This window comes from Drosophila mojavensis, unplaced genomic scaffold, assembly GCF_018153725.1.
Source record: "Drosophila mojavensis isolate 15081-1352.22 unplaced genomic scaffold, ASM1815372v1 contig_16, whole genome shotgun sequence".
NCBI classification, from domain to species: Eukaryota; Metazoa; Arthropoda; class Insecta; order Diptera; family Drosophilidae; genus Drosophila; species Drosophila mojavensis.
Window position 1 is genome coordinate 10,796,400 of NW_025318693.1, and position 16,606 is coordinate 10,813,005.

Below are 16,606 nucleotides of genomic sequence, written 5' to 3' on the forward strand. Positions count from 1 at the left end.
ACAACATATTGTAAGATATAGTTGCTTGATTTTTGATTTCCTCTTATTCTTTGCTGGTTTGTTATAATAATATCTATAGTATATTTATTACATGGTTTTTCTTTTTTACAAGTTATTTTTTGTTTTGTGTTTTAATAAATTAAATAGGCATTAAATTATATAACAAAAATGAAAGTGAAATGTGTTTATAGATATAGATATATGTATATGTATGCATATATAGTATGCATATTTTAAAAGTTATATGCATCTATATACATACATATATATACATATAAACAAAATTGATCACCGATTTTTTTTTTTGTGTTTTGTTTTGCAATGTTCTAAATACATTTCATTTCAAAAAGATCTTGCTTGTTGTTAAATAAATAATAACAAATTCCACTTAGCTCAAAGTAATTATGAATGTTTTCTATATAGACGTTTCTTTTCGTTTTGTTTTATATATATATATATTTATAGAGCAGAAAAATGATCGACTACACACTCAACTACATATTGGGGTTATTTTATATATCTGTATTACGTTTTGCTTAGTCATAGTTCTGCCTGAATCTTCAGCGCGACAAAATTTTATGTTTGATTTTAGGGGGTAAAGTTTGAACATTTAACTTATACTTTAATAGTCTGTCTATAGTTAATGATTTTTTGTACTTTTTTAGATTTTTTGTTGATTTTTTTTCTCGTTTTCTTTTTTTAAGGGTCCAGTGTTTTTTAAGTGTTTTACAAAACAAACATGGAAAACAAAAAGTTACGTTAAACTTATTTGAAATTGGGTTGATAGATATTTTTTTTGTTTTGTTTTTTCTTTTCTTTTTTGTTGTTTTTTTTTTTTTTCACAAAAAAATTAATGTTCCATTCCGTAAGCATGTTTCATAATCAGTTATCATTTAAATCGTTTTCCTTCATCGATCTCAATTGGTCCGGAACAACATCAATCTTTTGTATGATGGTCCGCATCATTTCTATATTTATGTATATTTTTTTTAGATTTTTTTTTTGCTTTTGTTTTTTTTTTTACTTTTTTTCTATCTTGCCGCAAAATTAAATCGAAAAATTATATATTCGTGCCGTGTCCTGTGCCTGGCTTTTGGCTGACCTCTCGCATTTCTCAATAGTTTCTTAAATGGTAGAACCAGCGTAAATTATATATATATACGCACATACATATATATAAAGATGTATATATTATATATATATATATATATGTGCGTATGCTAAACAAATTATGATGCATCATTGTTTCTCTTTTAGCATTATATACACACGCACACCCATTGCTAACACACAAGCACACACAATAGAGGCTCACAAAATTGTGGAGCAGTTACTCAGTTGTTGTTGTTGTTGTAGCTGTAGATATGTCTTTTCCACTGCTGCCACAAATGTGTGGCACCTGTTGCTGCTGCTACTGTGTTGCATGGATGATTCCTGCCTGCCTGCCTGCTGCTGCTTCCATCCGGCTACCCAAAACTTGTCCGTTGTTCGTTGACTTTTGGGTGCTGTTTGTTGTTTGCTTCGTTGCTGCTCAAATTCGCTGCTGCTGCTGGGGGTAAGTAGATGCTACTAACATTGTTCGAAAATTGGAATAATGGGTGAAGTTGGCCAGTCCTCCTCCTCCTCGGAGCTAATACTCTCGGTTCTACAAGAAAAAAAGGAAGAAATGCATTGTTAATTGATTAAATGAAAAGCTTATATGATCTAATATTTAGTATACTTAAAGCAATTAGCAGTCGAACAAAGAAATTATAGCATTGTTTTTTATCGCTAAACTTTGCCAACTCAAGTTGAAGGTCATTTTTTATATATCAGCTGATCAGTTGATTTAAGCCTTTGCGCAAGTGCAATCAGTCGTTTCGACGCAGTGCGAAAGTCAAATAGTGCATTGAACTCAAAATGTTTATGACTAAACGGAACAAAGGTATATATATTTGTATATGTATAAAAACACCTCATCAGATAAGAAAACAACACAGTTGAAGGCCCACAAATTAAAAAGCTAAAATATAACAACAAAGTTTAGGCATAGCAATGAATTTTTAATACTCTTGCCAAAAAAAAAAAAAAAAAAAAAAAACTGAAATATGTATACAAATATACACAAAATATATATATATATAGATTTTTTTTCGGAATATAACAGTTTGAAGGTCTCAATGTCAAGTACATACGAATTTTTTTTTTACAAAAATATAAATTAATGTTATGTATATATTGAATATAAAAAAAAATTTTGGTTTTTAATATTTATAATTCAATAATGTGAATGTCATAAATGAAATAATTTGAATAATAATAATAATTATTATATTTATATTCTATGGTAGCTGTCATTTTCAATATGTTCAATATGCTGCACTTAGCGCATGAAATGTCAAGGTCTTCAAATGGAATAGAGAAACTTATGTAAGGCGAAAGAAATCGATGGTCTGACGCCCACATCGTGTCGCCCAGCAATTGACGCACATCGCGGCGAATTCCACACTCGCAAAGCGAATTCTAGATATGTGTGGCGAATTTCACAACTTTCAGTCAATTTTAACAGCGACCCTCGTACTCTTTCTCGCTCACACGCGCCTGGTTGGCGTGCCTCTCTGATAAGATTGTTGTCGAAAAAATAACAGGCGCACACACAGTCATATAACTATATGCGTATGTATGTATATGTGTGCACATCTTTATGGACATTTATGCATACATATGTACATACGTATGTCTGGCTGTCTAGCTGTAGGTGTTGCTGCTGCTGCTGCTGCTCGTCGAACCACTTTTGGCAAATGCGACAAGTTGAGCATGGGCATGGGCAGGGGGTAGAGGGGGCAGGCAAAACCAGCCAATGGGTCTCATGATTTTTATATTTTTCTATGCGTATTGTTGTTGTTTGTTGTTTTGCTGGTGTTTGGTGCTTGTTGTTGTGATAATAAAATCGCGTCAATTCTAAAAACTTGTTTACGCGAAAAACCAAAAACAAAAAACACAACTCAGCACATACTTGTTCGCTTACATACAAATTAGTCCAAAGACTACACAATAATAGTGCTAAAAATAACTAACTGACCTTTTCAGCTGGGTAGAAGCAGAAATGTTCTAGAAAAAACAAAAAACCCTGCCTAATTAGGCTCTTTTACATATCAAAACTTTCTATATACATACTATGGTATTGATTATATAAAGCTCTATATCTACTGATTTCACTTACCTTGAACGCAGGCCATCGTCTAGAGCATTCGATATGCCCTCCTCAATGGTGGGCAAATCGGATGAGAAACGATTGATCGGGCGCAGGACGCGCAGCGTGCGACTGGATAATTTCCAGACAAGCCGCTGCTTGTAGGGCGCCTTATTCTGTCCATTGTAATGAGACAGAATGCCCGAGACAATGCTAAAGCCGCAGGTAAAAACGCGATCGGGTATCTGCAATAGATGTATATATATATAATATAACTTTCCATATTCTTATTCTTCATCTTTGTCAAACATACCCTCATGTACTCCTGCAGATAGAGTATGTATTCAAAGACATGCTTCAGTTCGGGACTGCCGCGTGTGTACGACTCCTTAATGTGGAAATCCAGATGCAGGCAGATGAGCACAAGAGCCAATGTCGCTGGCGTTATCACGGTCGTCTTGACATCGCACAGTAAGATCTCTAAGCGATTCTCCAGTTCCTCCAATTTAATGAGTTGCTGATAGAATTTAAAGAAATCCCCACCAATTTGCTTAGCCAAATTGCGGAAGAGTGCGTAATAGATGCGCAGGTAGCTAACGGATGTGATCGGGGCATGCCCCATCTGTACGCCCAGTTTGTTGGCAATGACCCCGGCCATGCGTTCCAGATCGCCAGCGGTACAACCACACTGTAACAATTTAAAATGTTAGACAATGTCATTTACCCTAATGTGTGTGAGTGTGCGTGAATGTGTGACATACCTGAGATATTGTAACCAAATCGTCGGCAGGTATAGGCTTCAAGTCTAGCTGCTTAATGGCCAAATGGAAGGAGGCAACGCTCATGCAGGCCATATGCTTCGGCTTGACAGCCATGCGATCGAGAAAACGATCCACAAGGCTCATCGCCGAGAACAGCACATCCGATGGCAGCTCGTACCACATCTTCAAGCAACGCAGCACATACGCCGATCCATCACGTCCGCCGGCAGTCACCTCACGCTGTAAATATAGAGAATGATAAATATAGATATTGATATAATAGGAAGTCAATATATAAATGATGTTCCATATATGCTATATACGATTAGATTGGCAATGCAGACAAATATAGTTCGTCTGTTAGTCAGTTAAATATTGGGTAGTCTAAAAAGTTTTTTCGTATTTTGCCAATAGATGTCGTTGGCGTCGTATATCTCCAGTGCTACCAATCACATTGTGTACACATTGTGGTGTTCGATTGGTAGCACTTTAAGCTTCGATTGCCAAAAAAAAAAAATGTAATTCAAAGAATTTGAAAAAAGTTACAGCTGTTCAAAAATGAGTGAAAATAAAGAAGAAATTCGCTATATTTTGAAATTTTTGTATAAAAAAGGGAAGAATGCCACGCAAGCCACTAATGAAATTTGTGATGTTTACGGTGACGATGCTCTATCAGTTCGTGTAGCACAACAATGGTTCGCACGCTTCCGTTCAGGAAATTTCGATGTGAAAGATGCACCTTGCTCTGGTCGACCAATCTTTGAAAAAGTCGATGAAATTATGGAAAGGATTGACCAAGACCGTCACATAAGCAGCCATGACATCGCAAATGAACTAAACATTCATCATCAAACGGTTCTGAACCATTTAGAAAAGGCTGGCTACAAAAAAAAGCTCGATGTATGGATACCACATGAATTGTCTGTGAAAAATTTATTGGACAGAATTAACATTTGCGATTCTTTGCTGAAACGAAATGAAATCGAACCATTTCTGAAGAGAATGGTAACAGGAGACGAAAAATGGATCAAATACGACAATAATGTGCGAAAAAGATCATGGTGCAAGAGTGGTGAAGCTCAACAAATGGTCGCAAAGCCAGGATTGACGGCTCGAAAGGTAATGCTGTGTGTTTGGTGGGATTGGAAAGGAATAATCCACTATGAGCTGCTTCAGCCTGGTCAAACGATTGATTCGACACTTTACTGTGGACAACTGATGAGATTGAAGCAAGCAATCGAAAAAAAACGGCCAGAACTGATCAACAGAAAGGGCATCGTATTCCATCAGGACAACGCCAGACCACACACATCTTTGATGACCCGGCAAACACTGAGAGAGCTTGGCTGGGAAGTTTTAATGCATCCACCATATAGCCCTGACCTTGCACCTTCGGACTACCATTTATTTCGGTCAATGCAGAACTCCCTTAACGGAGTAAAGTTGGCTTCAAGAGAAGCCTGTGAAAATCACTTGATGCAGTTTTTCAAAGAGAAACCACGAAAGTTTTACACGAATGGAATTATGTCTCTAGTGGAAAAATGGCAAAAGGTGGTCGACCAAAATGGTGCATATTTGATTTAATAAAGTTTATTATAAATATTTAAAAATATGATTTGAAGTTTCATTACAAATACGAAAAGACTTTTTAGACTACCCAATAATTTGATTCATTCTAAAAGAGTTCAGTCAATGCTTATCATGCAATCAATCAGACTTCCCAGTCAATCAGTCAGTCACTCGGTTAGTCATTGATTCAAACTCAGATAATCGTATCTATATTGTTATCAACATACCCTCGACTCCTTGGGAAGCAACAGTACTGTATGGTATTTATCCTGCAGTACATCGTACTCCTTCAGCGTCTCGTACAGCTCATCCGAACTGAGCGCATGTAATTGATCCTCTAGTTTTTTGAGCGCTGTTGGCTCTGCTGCTCCTGTTCCAGCTCCAGCTCCTTGTCCAGCTGCTGCTTCTGTTTCCAGTGTTTGCTGTTGTTGTTGTTGTTCGTACTTCTGATATTCCAAGCCAGCAGCACCCGGTGTCCCATACCGGCCCTCGTCCGCAATCCTCATCCAATCAGTTGGCATCTCTGCATTATGATCCACCAAGTTCATGCCACCACCATTGATTGATTCGCCCCTCAAAATAGCCGCCGCTGCCTGAGCCGATGTGGATGGTTGTTCATCATCGACCAGGATAGCATTGATGCTTATTGCATCCATGTTGTTGTTGTTGGCGTTGTTGATGTTGTGGTTGCTATTATTGTTGGTGATGTTGTGGTTGTTGTTGTGGGGCAAATCAAGTGATGGCATAACCGTTGAGGACATCAACATCGATGACCGCTGCTGCATCAACTGCTCCTGCTGCTGCCGCAACGCCAGCGCCTGCTGCTCTGCCTCCAGCTGTTGCTGCAATTGGCAATACAATAGAGCCTCCTCTTCCTCCTGCTGTTGCTGCTGTTGGTATTGCGCGTATTGCAGTTGCTGGTGCTCGAGCTGTTGCTGGTGCAGGTGCAGTTGCTGTTGTTGTTGGTGGTATTGCTCTTCTTGGGTTAGAGTATTATCCAAACCACTATCAACGACGGCGTATTCGGCGGCAGCAGAGTAGCGTACAGGGACAGACATTGTGAGGGCTGGCCTAGTACCTGTATATGGCAAGGTTTGTTTTTGTTGTTGTTGTTTTGTATAATAAAACAGCAAAAAGATACAAAAATCTCTTTGCGTTAAGGCCAAATATATTTATGGTTTATATATATAAATGTGTCCCTTGATCAACTTGTTTGATATGATTTTATTTTCAGCAAAAAGCCCACAAAATTGAATTTCAAGCCAAATTCAAATATATATATGTATATATATTTTTTTTTTTTTGCAGTATATCAACGAGTGCACTTAGAAAAAAACTAAATGCTCTCTCAATCTGCAGCTCGAAATTCAAGACTAAAAATGCAGCGCTTCAGGGATTATATAGATATCTATATCCTCTTTATATAGCAACTATAATATTATAATCCACTGGTAGCGCGAATGCAACCGAAAATAAAATAAACTGTTTGCTACTTGTGCTGCACACACCGGTTTAAGTAGCCCAGAGCCGAAATCCAAATATATATATATAGATTATATGTATATATATTGATAGCTCTGTTAATAGCCGAACAAAAACCTTAATGCAATTCTTTCAACAATTTGCAAACAGTTAACAAACAAAACGCCCTCAACAATGCAATATATACATATATTGAAACAAATATATCATATGTATATAGCGTGACAATTGGCTTAGTGTACAAATGACAATAACGAAAGACAATCTAGATTTTTTGTCTATCAGTCAGTCAATGCGTACAAATTGTCTTTATCTTCTTTTGTGAAACAATATTTAATTAAATAATATATAAATATATAAATTATATAATTTTAGCATCAATGTGGTTTATTATGTGTTCGCTCAATGCTTGGTACGATAATAAACGCTAGATGCTGAAATTGTTTACAGTGTATTCAGCTCGTAGCGGAACTGAATTTTAGATGCTTTGAATTTCTTTCGGAAATTTCTCTTTTAGCTAAAATATATAAAAACTTACACGCTGCAAAATTATGCAAGCATATTCATTAATTGTTAGGTCAAATAAATAAATAAATATTTAAATATTTAAATAAAAAATATATATATTTTTTTTACTGTGTATATGCTAAATGTCAAATGAAGTTCATTAATGTCAAATTAAAATGAATTGAAATATTATTGTTATTGTTATATTGGCAAAGAGCATTGCTCTTGCTGCGTTTCATTTTTTGTTTATATACAACATATTAAATTGTTTACAATGCGTTGAACGAACTTTGAGCGTTATAAACTGAGCATAGGAGTCGAGTGCACAGTGTGGCAAGCAAATTTGACATTGGAATACATTTGGTATATGTTTGCCTGACCTCACGTTAAATTGCTTACATTATTATTCAAATCACACAACTTGACAAGGCTGCAAGTGGGGCGGGTTGGGTGTGATCGCTGTCTCAAGGCAAACCACATATAAATAGTCTGGGAAATATCACATATTTATGCAGAATGTCTAAGAATTCGAGACAAAAATATATTGACTTCCCAGAGTCCTCAACATTGATTGATTTCCGATTGCAAATGAAGAAAACAAAGAACTCAACACAAAAGCTCGCTGCGCACACTTGAGTAAACAAAGTGGCCGCCATCTTGTTCCAATTCAGCGTTCGCCTTACAGCTAGTAATATTAAATCGACACACACACGCACACGCATAAGAGCAACACACAGAATCGGATACGCTGGGATTGAGAGATAATAGCAACAGCATATGTGCCAGGGCTGGACAAGCTTTCTCTAATGCTCATGTGCTAGCAATTGACATGGAGGAAGCGTAAACAAAACATTAAATAATCCAAACACAGAAGCAAATGATGAATGACATAAAAACTAACAAACACAGTTTCGAAATTTGAAGCTGTGCAGACGAGTGGAGCGGAGCTACTTGAAAGTGTGAGATAAATGTTTATGGCATTGTGGAAAATAGCTGCCATTGCTGCTGCAGCAGCAGCAATTGATGTATGAATTATTGTAAGTAGCAGCGGGAAATGGTGCTAAGAAAAACTGTTTGGTATTTATAGTTGAAAGGGAAATTTTAATTATAAACATACAGCCCAGACGAAAAAAAAAAAAACGAAATTAAAAATGAAAACCCGATCACAAGTGTGAACAATGTGTTTCAAAACAGTTGTCATTAACCTGGCTAGCAGCTTAGGACCCCGTTTTCTGAAGGCTAAGCATAACTGAGTTAAAAATACCCTAACGAGTAATAGTTCAAGTTCGAATTTTAACTCGCTTTAAAACGCCAATGAATCAGGTATACAATATAAAACTTAAAATGCGAAGATCCATACGACTGAACTTACTGAACCCTAAGAAACTGACCGCACCTTGTTATATTTCAAATGTGAATCAGACCAACCCAACTGATGAGGGCACAATATCCACATATCTGACGCACTTGCAGAATTTATCAAAAATAATAATATAAAAACATCACCAGTTGACGAAAACGTACAACTCACGCTCTTTTTTACTTCCGTTCACAAAACACAATAATAAACCCACTCGCTATGGATCAACAAGTGCTTCAATTCAAGGTCGCCCAGCTAAAAAACAAGTTTTCGATAGTCATAAACATGACGGTGCAGCCCTGCAATGAGCCCCAAAGCTACAATACCAACAAACTAACGGCACGAAGTCAAAGTTCAGCTTGACGCTCTGATGGACATAAAGCTACATGCAATGCGTAACAGTGCGAAAGAGGTAGCAGATCAGAGAACTAAAGCTTGAGCTGTCTGTTATCTTATGCGAGCTGTATGTTTGTGTGTATTGCTGACTGAGCTAATTTGGATTGGGCTAGCCTCCCTGCCGTCTCACAAATGAGTGCGAGTGAAAGAGACGACTTGTTCTCTGTTTATCACTTTCAAGGCTCATATTCTTATATTTCTTTACACACATGCATATATATGTAAATATCGGTTTATACCATACTTCCAAATTCGATTCGATAATTTCTAAATTGAATTATTGTTTTTTTAGTTTTTGCTTTTAGTTTCTCGTCTATGTGTATTTTGTTGTTAATCTTTTGGTCAATGAAAAACAAAATCTATTACGCGTTCCGCTGACGCAAAGCACGTACACACTCATACCCACACACACTTGTTTACAGCTATAAGTATGTGGTACGCATCGGATTGCATTTGTGTGTATGCGTGTAGTTGTTTTTATTTTTATATGAGCTTTACCTAGGCTGTTGCTGTTGATGTTGCAGCTACTTGTTGTTATTGTTAATAACTGCTCGAACAACTTGGCCAACATTTACGAGTTTGTAAAAAAAATTTCACTTTTTGCCTATTTTCGTAACGAAAAAACGCGAGTTAAACGAAGACGAATGCTAGTCGGAGTTGGGCCTGCTCAGGTGTGAAATACGAAAATATATTGGAATTTATGTATGTACGTAACTATATAAAAAAGCGTTTACTGTTTCTGCTCAGTAAGCACAGAAAACAACCTTTAACTATAAGAAAAAGGTAATCATCTCAGTTAGAGTGAGCGAGAGCGAGAGACAGGCGGAGCAAGGAGAGAGACACTGCTGATCTTATACATATGTACATTTGTATGTGTATCCACATACATTCAGTGCTTAAAAACGAAAGTAAATTATGTCTGCGTTTGTGTTCATCTATTCTCTATTTGCTTTAGCTAAAGTGCATGAAATCACAACAAAGGCTAGTTAAAAGCTTGCAAAGTATTTTCCATTATTTTGTTGTTTTTGTTTTGTAACGCGAACGCAGACGCACACACGCAAGTGCGAGAGGGACGTGCATAAAAACACCTGCACGAGCGAGATGCCCTCTATTATTCAGCAGTATTTTGTTTTGCTTTTATGCTTTTTCGTTTTGCACTGTCGAACGGTTTATTCATACATATATCAGCGCCTAATTGATGTTGGGCCGCGTATTTAAAGCTGCTGAAGGTCAACAAATGACAAGACACTTGGAGCTACTGTTCAAAATGTACAAACATAAAAATAAACAAAAAAGGAGACCTACAGAGCTTTCGAGTGCAAGCAAACAGACAGCAAGCAGTTACTTCAACTCAAACAACAACAGTAGCTCGGGAAATTTCTGCTCTGCTGCTTGCATCATGTTGCATAGGGCCGATGATATGCGTCATACGTGACGCCAAACAGGTACACAACAGTTGGAGTTGCCACCCTACGTGAATTCGTTTGATCCGCGACATGTGCCAATGCCACCATTCCGTCTGTTTTAATAAATGACCAACCCCTTTGCTGAGCTTAAAATAACCAACACGTTCCACTGGCGACTTTAACTTTGATGAAATTAACAAGCAAAATTGCGCACTGAACTGTTAAGGGCTGTCAACCAGGGTGTCCGTTACCCCAACCACCACCAAAGCCAAAGCTGCCCAACCAGGAAGCCACATAGTCGACGTCGCGACGTCCAAATTTGGTTTTCAACCCCAAGCGCAAACATCCAAACTAACAGCTGTACACACACACACATTCATACATATGTAAATATTTATAGCGTACAGTGCGAAGTGGCAGACAAAGCGGAAACATCAAATGCTGCCCGCTGACAAGGCGCAGGCGCAGCAGCTGTCCTGTGGCATGCACTGCAAGATAAATTATTGCATTACCATGGAATGGAATGGAAACAGTGTTGTTTTACTTTTTATTTAGCCAGTACTTAAATTGCTGTACGTATCGTTTGTATATAAACAAAGCAGAAAGAGAAAAACTATACAAATAAGAAAGCCAGAATTTCGTTAGCAATAAAATTGTAAAATTGTCTGCGTGCAGCTGAACTAAATTCATGATTCCGAATCACGCGTCTAGCTTTGTATTCTGTTTGCAAGTTCAACCATTGAACTTTGTCTGACGCTAGTTCGATCCCAGCGGAACTATGTTCACTATCTGCGTATGCATGTACTTTAGATTTGCATATGTCTGCGGCTTGTCTCGACAATCTGTCAATGGACTCGACTCACTTAAATAGAGCGGACGTATACACGAATACATATATTTGCATTTCTATTATCGCCCGACTTCAATGCCTTAAATTAGTTTTCATTATCGGTGAGTGAAACGAAAAATGCATTGAGGAATTTTTGTTCATGGCAATTGTCATTACAATCGCGAACTGTATTCGATTTTAGAGGTAATTGGTTTAGTGCTCTTTTATGGGCGCGTCTAGATAAGCCCTTTCTGGACAAATATGTCCGCACTTTGTACCCGAAATAGAATGGAAACAAAGAAGAAAAATAACAGTAACTGATAATTGGGCTTCGAATACATAGATGTATATTCATATGTATGTTTATCAGGTTGTCAGTACACTCTAAGTTGTTAATTCCATTAGATAGAGGAAAACGTACAGCGGATGTAACAATAAGATAAATTATTATCGCATATTGAAATTGTTATTGCAGATAAATTTAAATTATGTGTGGTGAAAGCACAGTTGGACACTTGATATAGGTTATTGAACTAGGGTGAAATCATAGAATGTATTGAAAATTACGTCCAGTTCAAAAACATTCCTCAGTGTTTTATGTCGGGTGGGGTTCTTGTAGTATTCCATTAGATAAAACAATTCGATCATATCGCTCACCCACAGCATTGACTTATTGTAATAAGTGGAACCAGTATCAGTTTCAGTCCCAGTTGCCAATCCATTCTCAGAACGATAAGTAGATGCAACGATTTGCAAGCAGCTGCCAGGGCCACAACCTAGCAGCCGCCCCGGAATGCCTCAGCATCTTTCAATTGAATTAGAAAAACGACTTAAATAGTAAATCCAAAATGAAGGGAAAAATAACTAACAGGCAGCAACAATTGAAAAAGGGGTGGTCCGAACAAAGTCGTTTTTTTTTTTTTTTTTTTTTTTTTGCTTGGCACGAGTTGACACTCATTGTTGCCAGAGCAACTTGAATTACCTATATATGGATGTGCATATGATGGAGGGGTTGAAAAGCCTATTTCAACTGGGAGCTCTATAAATTAACTTTTGTTGTGTGCATTCTGAAATGCTTATTGAGCTCATTTACGCTTCACAGTGGTACTGCATAGATAAGAAGCAAAGCTCAGCTTATTTTTTTATATATGTATATAAATATGCGTCACTTTATGGACTTGATATTCCTACACGACAACAGCTGTTCAATATATATATATATATTTTTTTTTTTTGTCATACTCTTTTTTTTTGGCTGTAGACTCAAGTTTCACTTAAGGCTGTCGCGACGAAAGTTTATTTCAAAATTTGTCTGGCGAGTAAAGAGATATTGTCAAAAAAAAAAATAAAATAAAATAAAATACATGTTGGATACAATTTATAACTGTGCAGGAAAAAAATTTTTTTAAGGGCTATTTAAGGAGCGGCTGACCGCAGTCAAGATCAAGATGGCAACTCTCTCTATCTCTCTGCATCTCTCATGCTCTCGCTTAATGCCTCTATATAACACAGTAACACACAATCACACATACATAGTAAATGACCGAGGAAGCTACAAATCAAACAATGTAAAGACGCAACAATGAAAAAACAAACGAAATGCGCGCCAACGCCTCAAAGTCAACAAAATAGACGCTAAAGACGCTGAGCAAAGCAAAAGTATGTTAAAAATATAATAGGAGGGGCATAGTTAAATGAAGGGATAAGGAAAGCAACGGTACGCACAGCCAAGCATCTCCCACACAAACACAACACGTATACACTCTCAGGTCGATACAAACTATTTGTGTGGGATCCCTTACGAAGGTTATTTGTTCATGGTTAAAAACGAAAATGTATATGTAAAATATAGTATATAACATAAAATATGTTTGCTGCGTCGCCACCAGCTAATTGAAATCAACAAATATGACCCAGAAAGCAAAAATTTAAAGAAAAAAAAACGCTGAAGGTGAAATCAAGCAAAGAGAGAGAGAGAGCGAGAGCGAGACAGAAATCAATATAAGTAAAGTAAATCCAAAAACTCAGCCGAGTTAACATTTGTCTATAAGTTGTGCTAAGTAAAAGAAAAAAAAAGGAGTTAAAAGCCTAGCTAACATTTGGGGGCATGTAAATATGCGCAAGTATAAATAAATTTTTCAATTGGCTGACGCAATTTTCGAGCTTGTACAAATACATTCAAATCTTATACACTGGTATTGGTGTAAGAATACAAAGCAAAAACGCAAATGGGAACACGAACATTACGCACACACACAACAAACTCTTTGTTTGCGCACTGCGAGTGTATATGTTGAGAGAGCCAGAGTGAAACGAACGGTACGCTATGGAATTGAAACACTTCCATTGGTTGGATCTCTCTAACCCAGTGCGTCGCTATCAATAAACGACTTTAAAAATACAATTGCACACAAAATACGCACAATATGAGGTTAACTAAAAATGCATTGAAGGCATTACAATAATTAAATTGTTAATATAAATTTTGCACGTTTGTTTGGATAACTGTACTGGTGGGATACCAGCACAGTTTCTCTTTGTCTCTCTCACAATGGACCTATGAATAGCAGCTCCACTGTACCCCACTCACACACATACACACATGCACATATTTAGATACACTTATGCTCGAACAGCTGGGAGACGAATTGAGAGTTGAAACAAACACGTAAATTGTTTCTACAATTTTTTTCTCATATCTGCTTTGCATTGAAGTTAATGCATACTTAAATGTATATGTATTGTATTGTATTTGTATGTACAAATATGTATTTGTATATACATTTACTCAAAATAAAAAAAAAAAAAAACAATTGACAAGAAACACACAAACTAGGCCTTTTTGTGATTTAACGCAATGAAATTTTTGTAATTTATTTTTCTTTAGTAAAAATAGTTATGCTTACGTTGTTACAGCCATTTTGTTGTTTTATGTTGCGCAGGAATGTTTCGAGATGAGTTAGTTACTTGAGAATCTTGGCGAAAATTGTATTATTGCACTCGAAAAAAGGTGTATAGTTGAAAGTTGGTTCTTTTAAACTATACTAAGTGTTTTGTTGTTAACTAATTTGTACTGCAAAAATGTATCACAGTGAACTTGTTTTTGTCATAGTCTATCGGTTAAGCCAACATTTTTCATATTCTTTGCAAATAGTTTGTGGATCGATTTTTCCCACGCACTAATTTAAGAGTGGTAGGTTTTTTCCCATCAGCTGCACATCGTAATTCTGTTTTTGTGTACTTCGTTACTTTACTTAAGTTATGTTAAATATACATTTGATCTTGCATGTACTTAAATTCAAATTCAAATTATAACACAATTTTGTTTAATGCAAAATCTCACACACACATAAATTTAATCACACACGCACACGCTCAATTACAGTCCAAACGGTACTTTGCTTTGTTGCTTCCAAATGTAAACTGAGGAATCAAACAGGGGAGAAAATCATACATTGGCAACCAATGGACATGTTGCCTCACTCACTCAAATGTTGCCTCACTCGTGCTGCTACGAAATTGACTTGTTGGAAAGAGTGAACAGATGTTGCTCACTCGTGCTGAACTGCTTTTGCTTAAGCGCTGTACGTGTTGAGGAACATTCAGTGCAGTATTTAAATACTGCAATTTGAGTAAAATTTGTACTTTTTAGAAGCATGAATTGCCACTTGTTAGATGCTAGATTTTTGGTGGCATTTCTGCATAATATCCACAAGGTGGCAGCCTCTCAATGCGCGGCACTTTTTAAATTATAGTAAAATTGTATAAATAGCAAGTTAAATAAAACTATCCGATAGAATAAGAATGCTTACATATTGATCTCATCATGTATTTCACCAACTTTCGAAACTATTAAATCTATAATACTTCCCACAGATTATTTCGTATTTTATTACAAATTTCCCAGTTAGCAATTTCAATATCATATTTACAGCTCATACTTATGCTTATTATTACGCATAGTTTGAATACATTTTCACCAAATAGTGAAAATCATTTTCTATTTTTTAACTGTTGCTAAGCAATTTAGTGAATGAACCCGTGAGGGCGGGGAGAAGCAATTTCGCTATTCACATACACTCACTCACGCACACACACACATACAGACACAAATATGATTGCTTATGTATGGGTGCTTCCAGAAAGTTGCAGCACTAAGCTTTATATATAACTATTTGCTATATTCATAGCATTATTTTTAATCTTTAAATTGCAATTTCAACAAGAACTCAATGAAATGAATAATACAAAATAAGAAATAACCTTTTATTCAAGATTTCGTCACAGACCTGCACATACACACACACTCAGAATCTTATTGGAAGAAACGCGTGGCGTAAGGCACTCGGCTGCTCAGTTAATTTAACGCTAGCAAAGTCGTTTTTGCATTGTTACACAGTTTATAATTAGCTTTATTAGTATCAGTAATGATTTTTTTAATAACTTACCCGGATGCCTCTGCGTTTTAATCAGTATTTGTCTTTTTTTTTTCTGAACTGCGACACGACCAAATATATGTAAATATCTAAATGAAATGAGCTGTTGAAGGGCTGGCAAGTGTCTTGGTTGGCAATTCGGTTCTTCGGAACCAGTTGCGAGTGAGTGAGCCATTAATCGCTGTTCACATGAATACTTCAATCGCTTTTCTTAGTGTTAGTTAATGTTAAATGATTTAAAATTTTGTCAATTTCATATATTTTAATATTTGCCGATGATATAAACTAACTATCCATTTTTTTAAATCCTAGTGTTAAAAGCCACTATTAGTATTATTTATGGTATTTTTTAAACTATAAATAGATAATCTAACGGTGCACATTGCGGCTGCATTTCATTTTTATCACTGATAAAAATGGGTTTCAAACAACAAAAAGGCTTCGCCACTAAGAACAGCGCCTCTGTAATACCGCCCATCACCGTGGCAACTCCAAGCGAAATGTCCAGCAGCAGTTTCTGGTAGCGATCGATAATGTCAACTATGGTTTGGTCTTCTCCTCTGGCCTTGGCGCCACGACCGCTGTGCTGGCTATGCTCATCATGCGATGATGTCTATGGTCTGTGGTGCAGATCCTCTCGGTGGTCTGGAGAATGCCGATTTAATCGATGATATCAAAAATGCTTTGG

At 36.6% G+C, this 16,606-nt stretch overlaps 1 protein-coding gene across 2 annotated transcripts; it reads right to left on the reverse strand.

The window, feature by feature from the left end:
- Positions 1–357: 357 nt before the first annotated feature.
- Positions 358–16,035, reverse strand: LOC6572753 (cyclin G). 2 transcript variants are annotated; one of them, XM_032728079.2, is made up of 6 exons: positions 15,931–16,035; positions 5,730–6,580; positions 3,934–4,173; positions 3,486–3,860; positions 3,203–3,417; positions 358–1,645 (listed from the first exon to the last, which is right to left on the reverse strand). In XM_032728079.2, exons 2-6 carry the CDS (start codon positions 6,558–6,560, stop codon positions 1,570–1,572), a joined length of 1,737 nt encoding a protein of 578 aa, XP_032583970.1. In that variant the 5' UTR covers positions 6,561–6,580; positions 15,931–16,035; the 3' UTR covers positions 358–1,569. The 2 variants fall into 2 exon arrangements, with proteins under 2 accessions (XP_032583970.1, XP_032583971.1); XM_032728080.2 differs by lacking the exon at positions 15,931–16,035 and adding an exon at positions 14,389–14,793.
- Between the last annotated feature and the right edge of the window lie 571 nt (positions 16,036–16,606).

Bases quoted from the DNA above. Each gene is read 5' to 3' on its own strand.
- LOC6572753 (XM_032728079.2), bottom strand. From the start codon at position 6,560: ATGTCTGTCCCTGTACGCTACTCTGCTGCCGCCGAATACGCCGTCGTT. The intron at 3,418-3,485 runs GTATGTTTGACA...CATCTATTGCAG, and splicing joins ATCTGCAGGAGTACATGAGG to ATACCCGATCGCGTTTTTAC. The intron at 1,646-3,202 runs GTAAGTGAAATC...TTTTTCTTGTAG, and splicing joins GACGATGGCCTGCGTTCAAG to AACCGAGAGTATTAGCTCCG.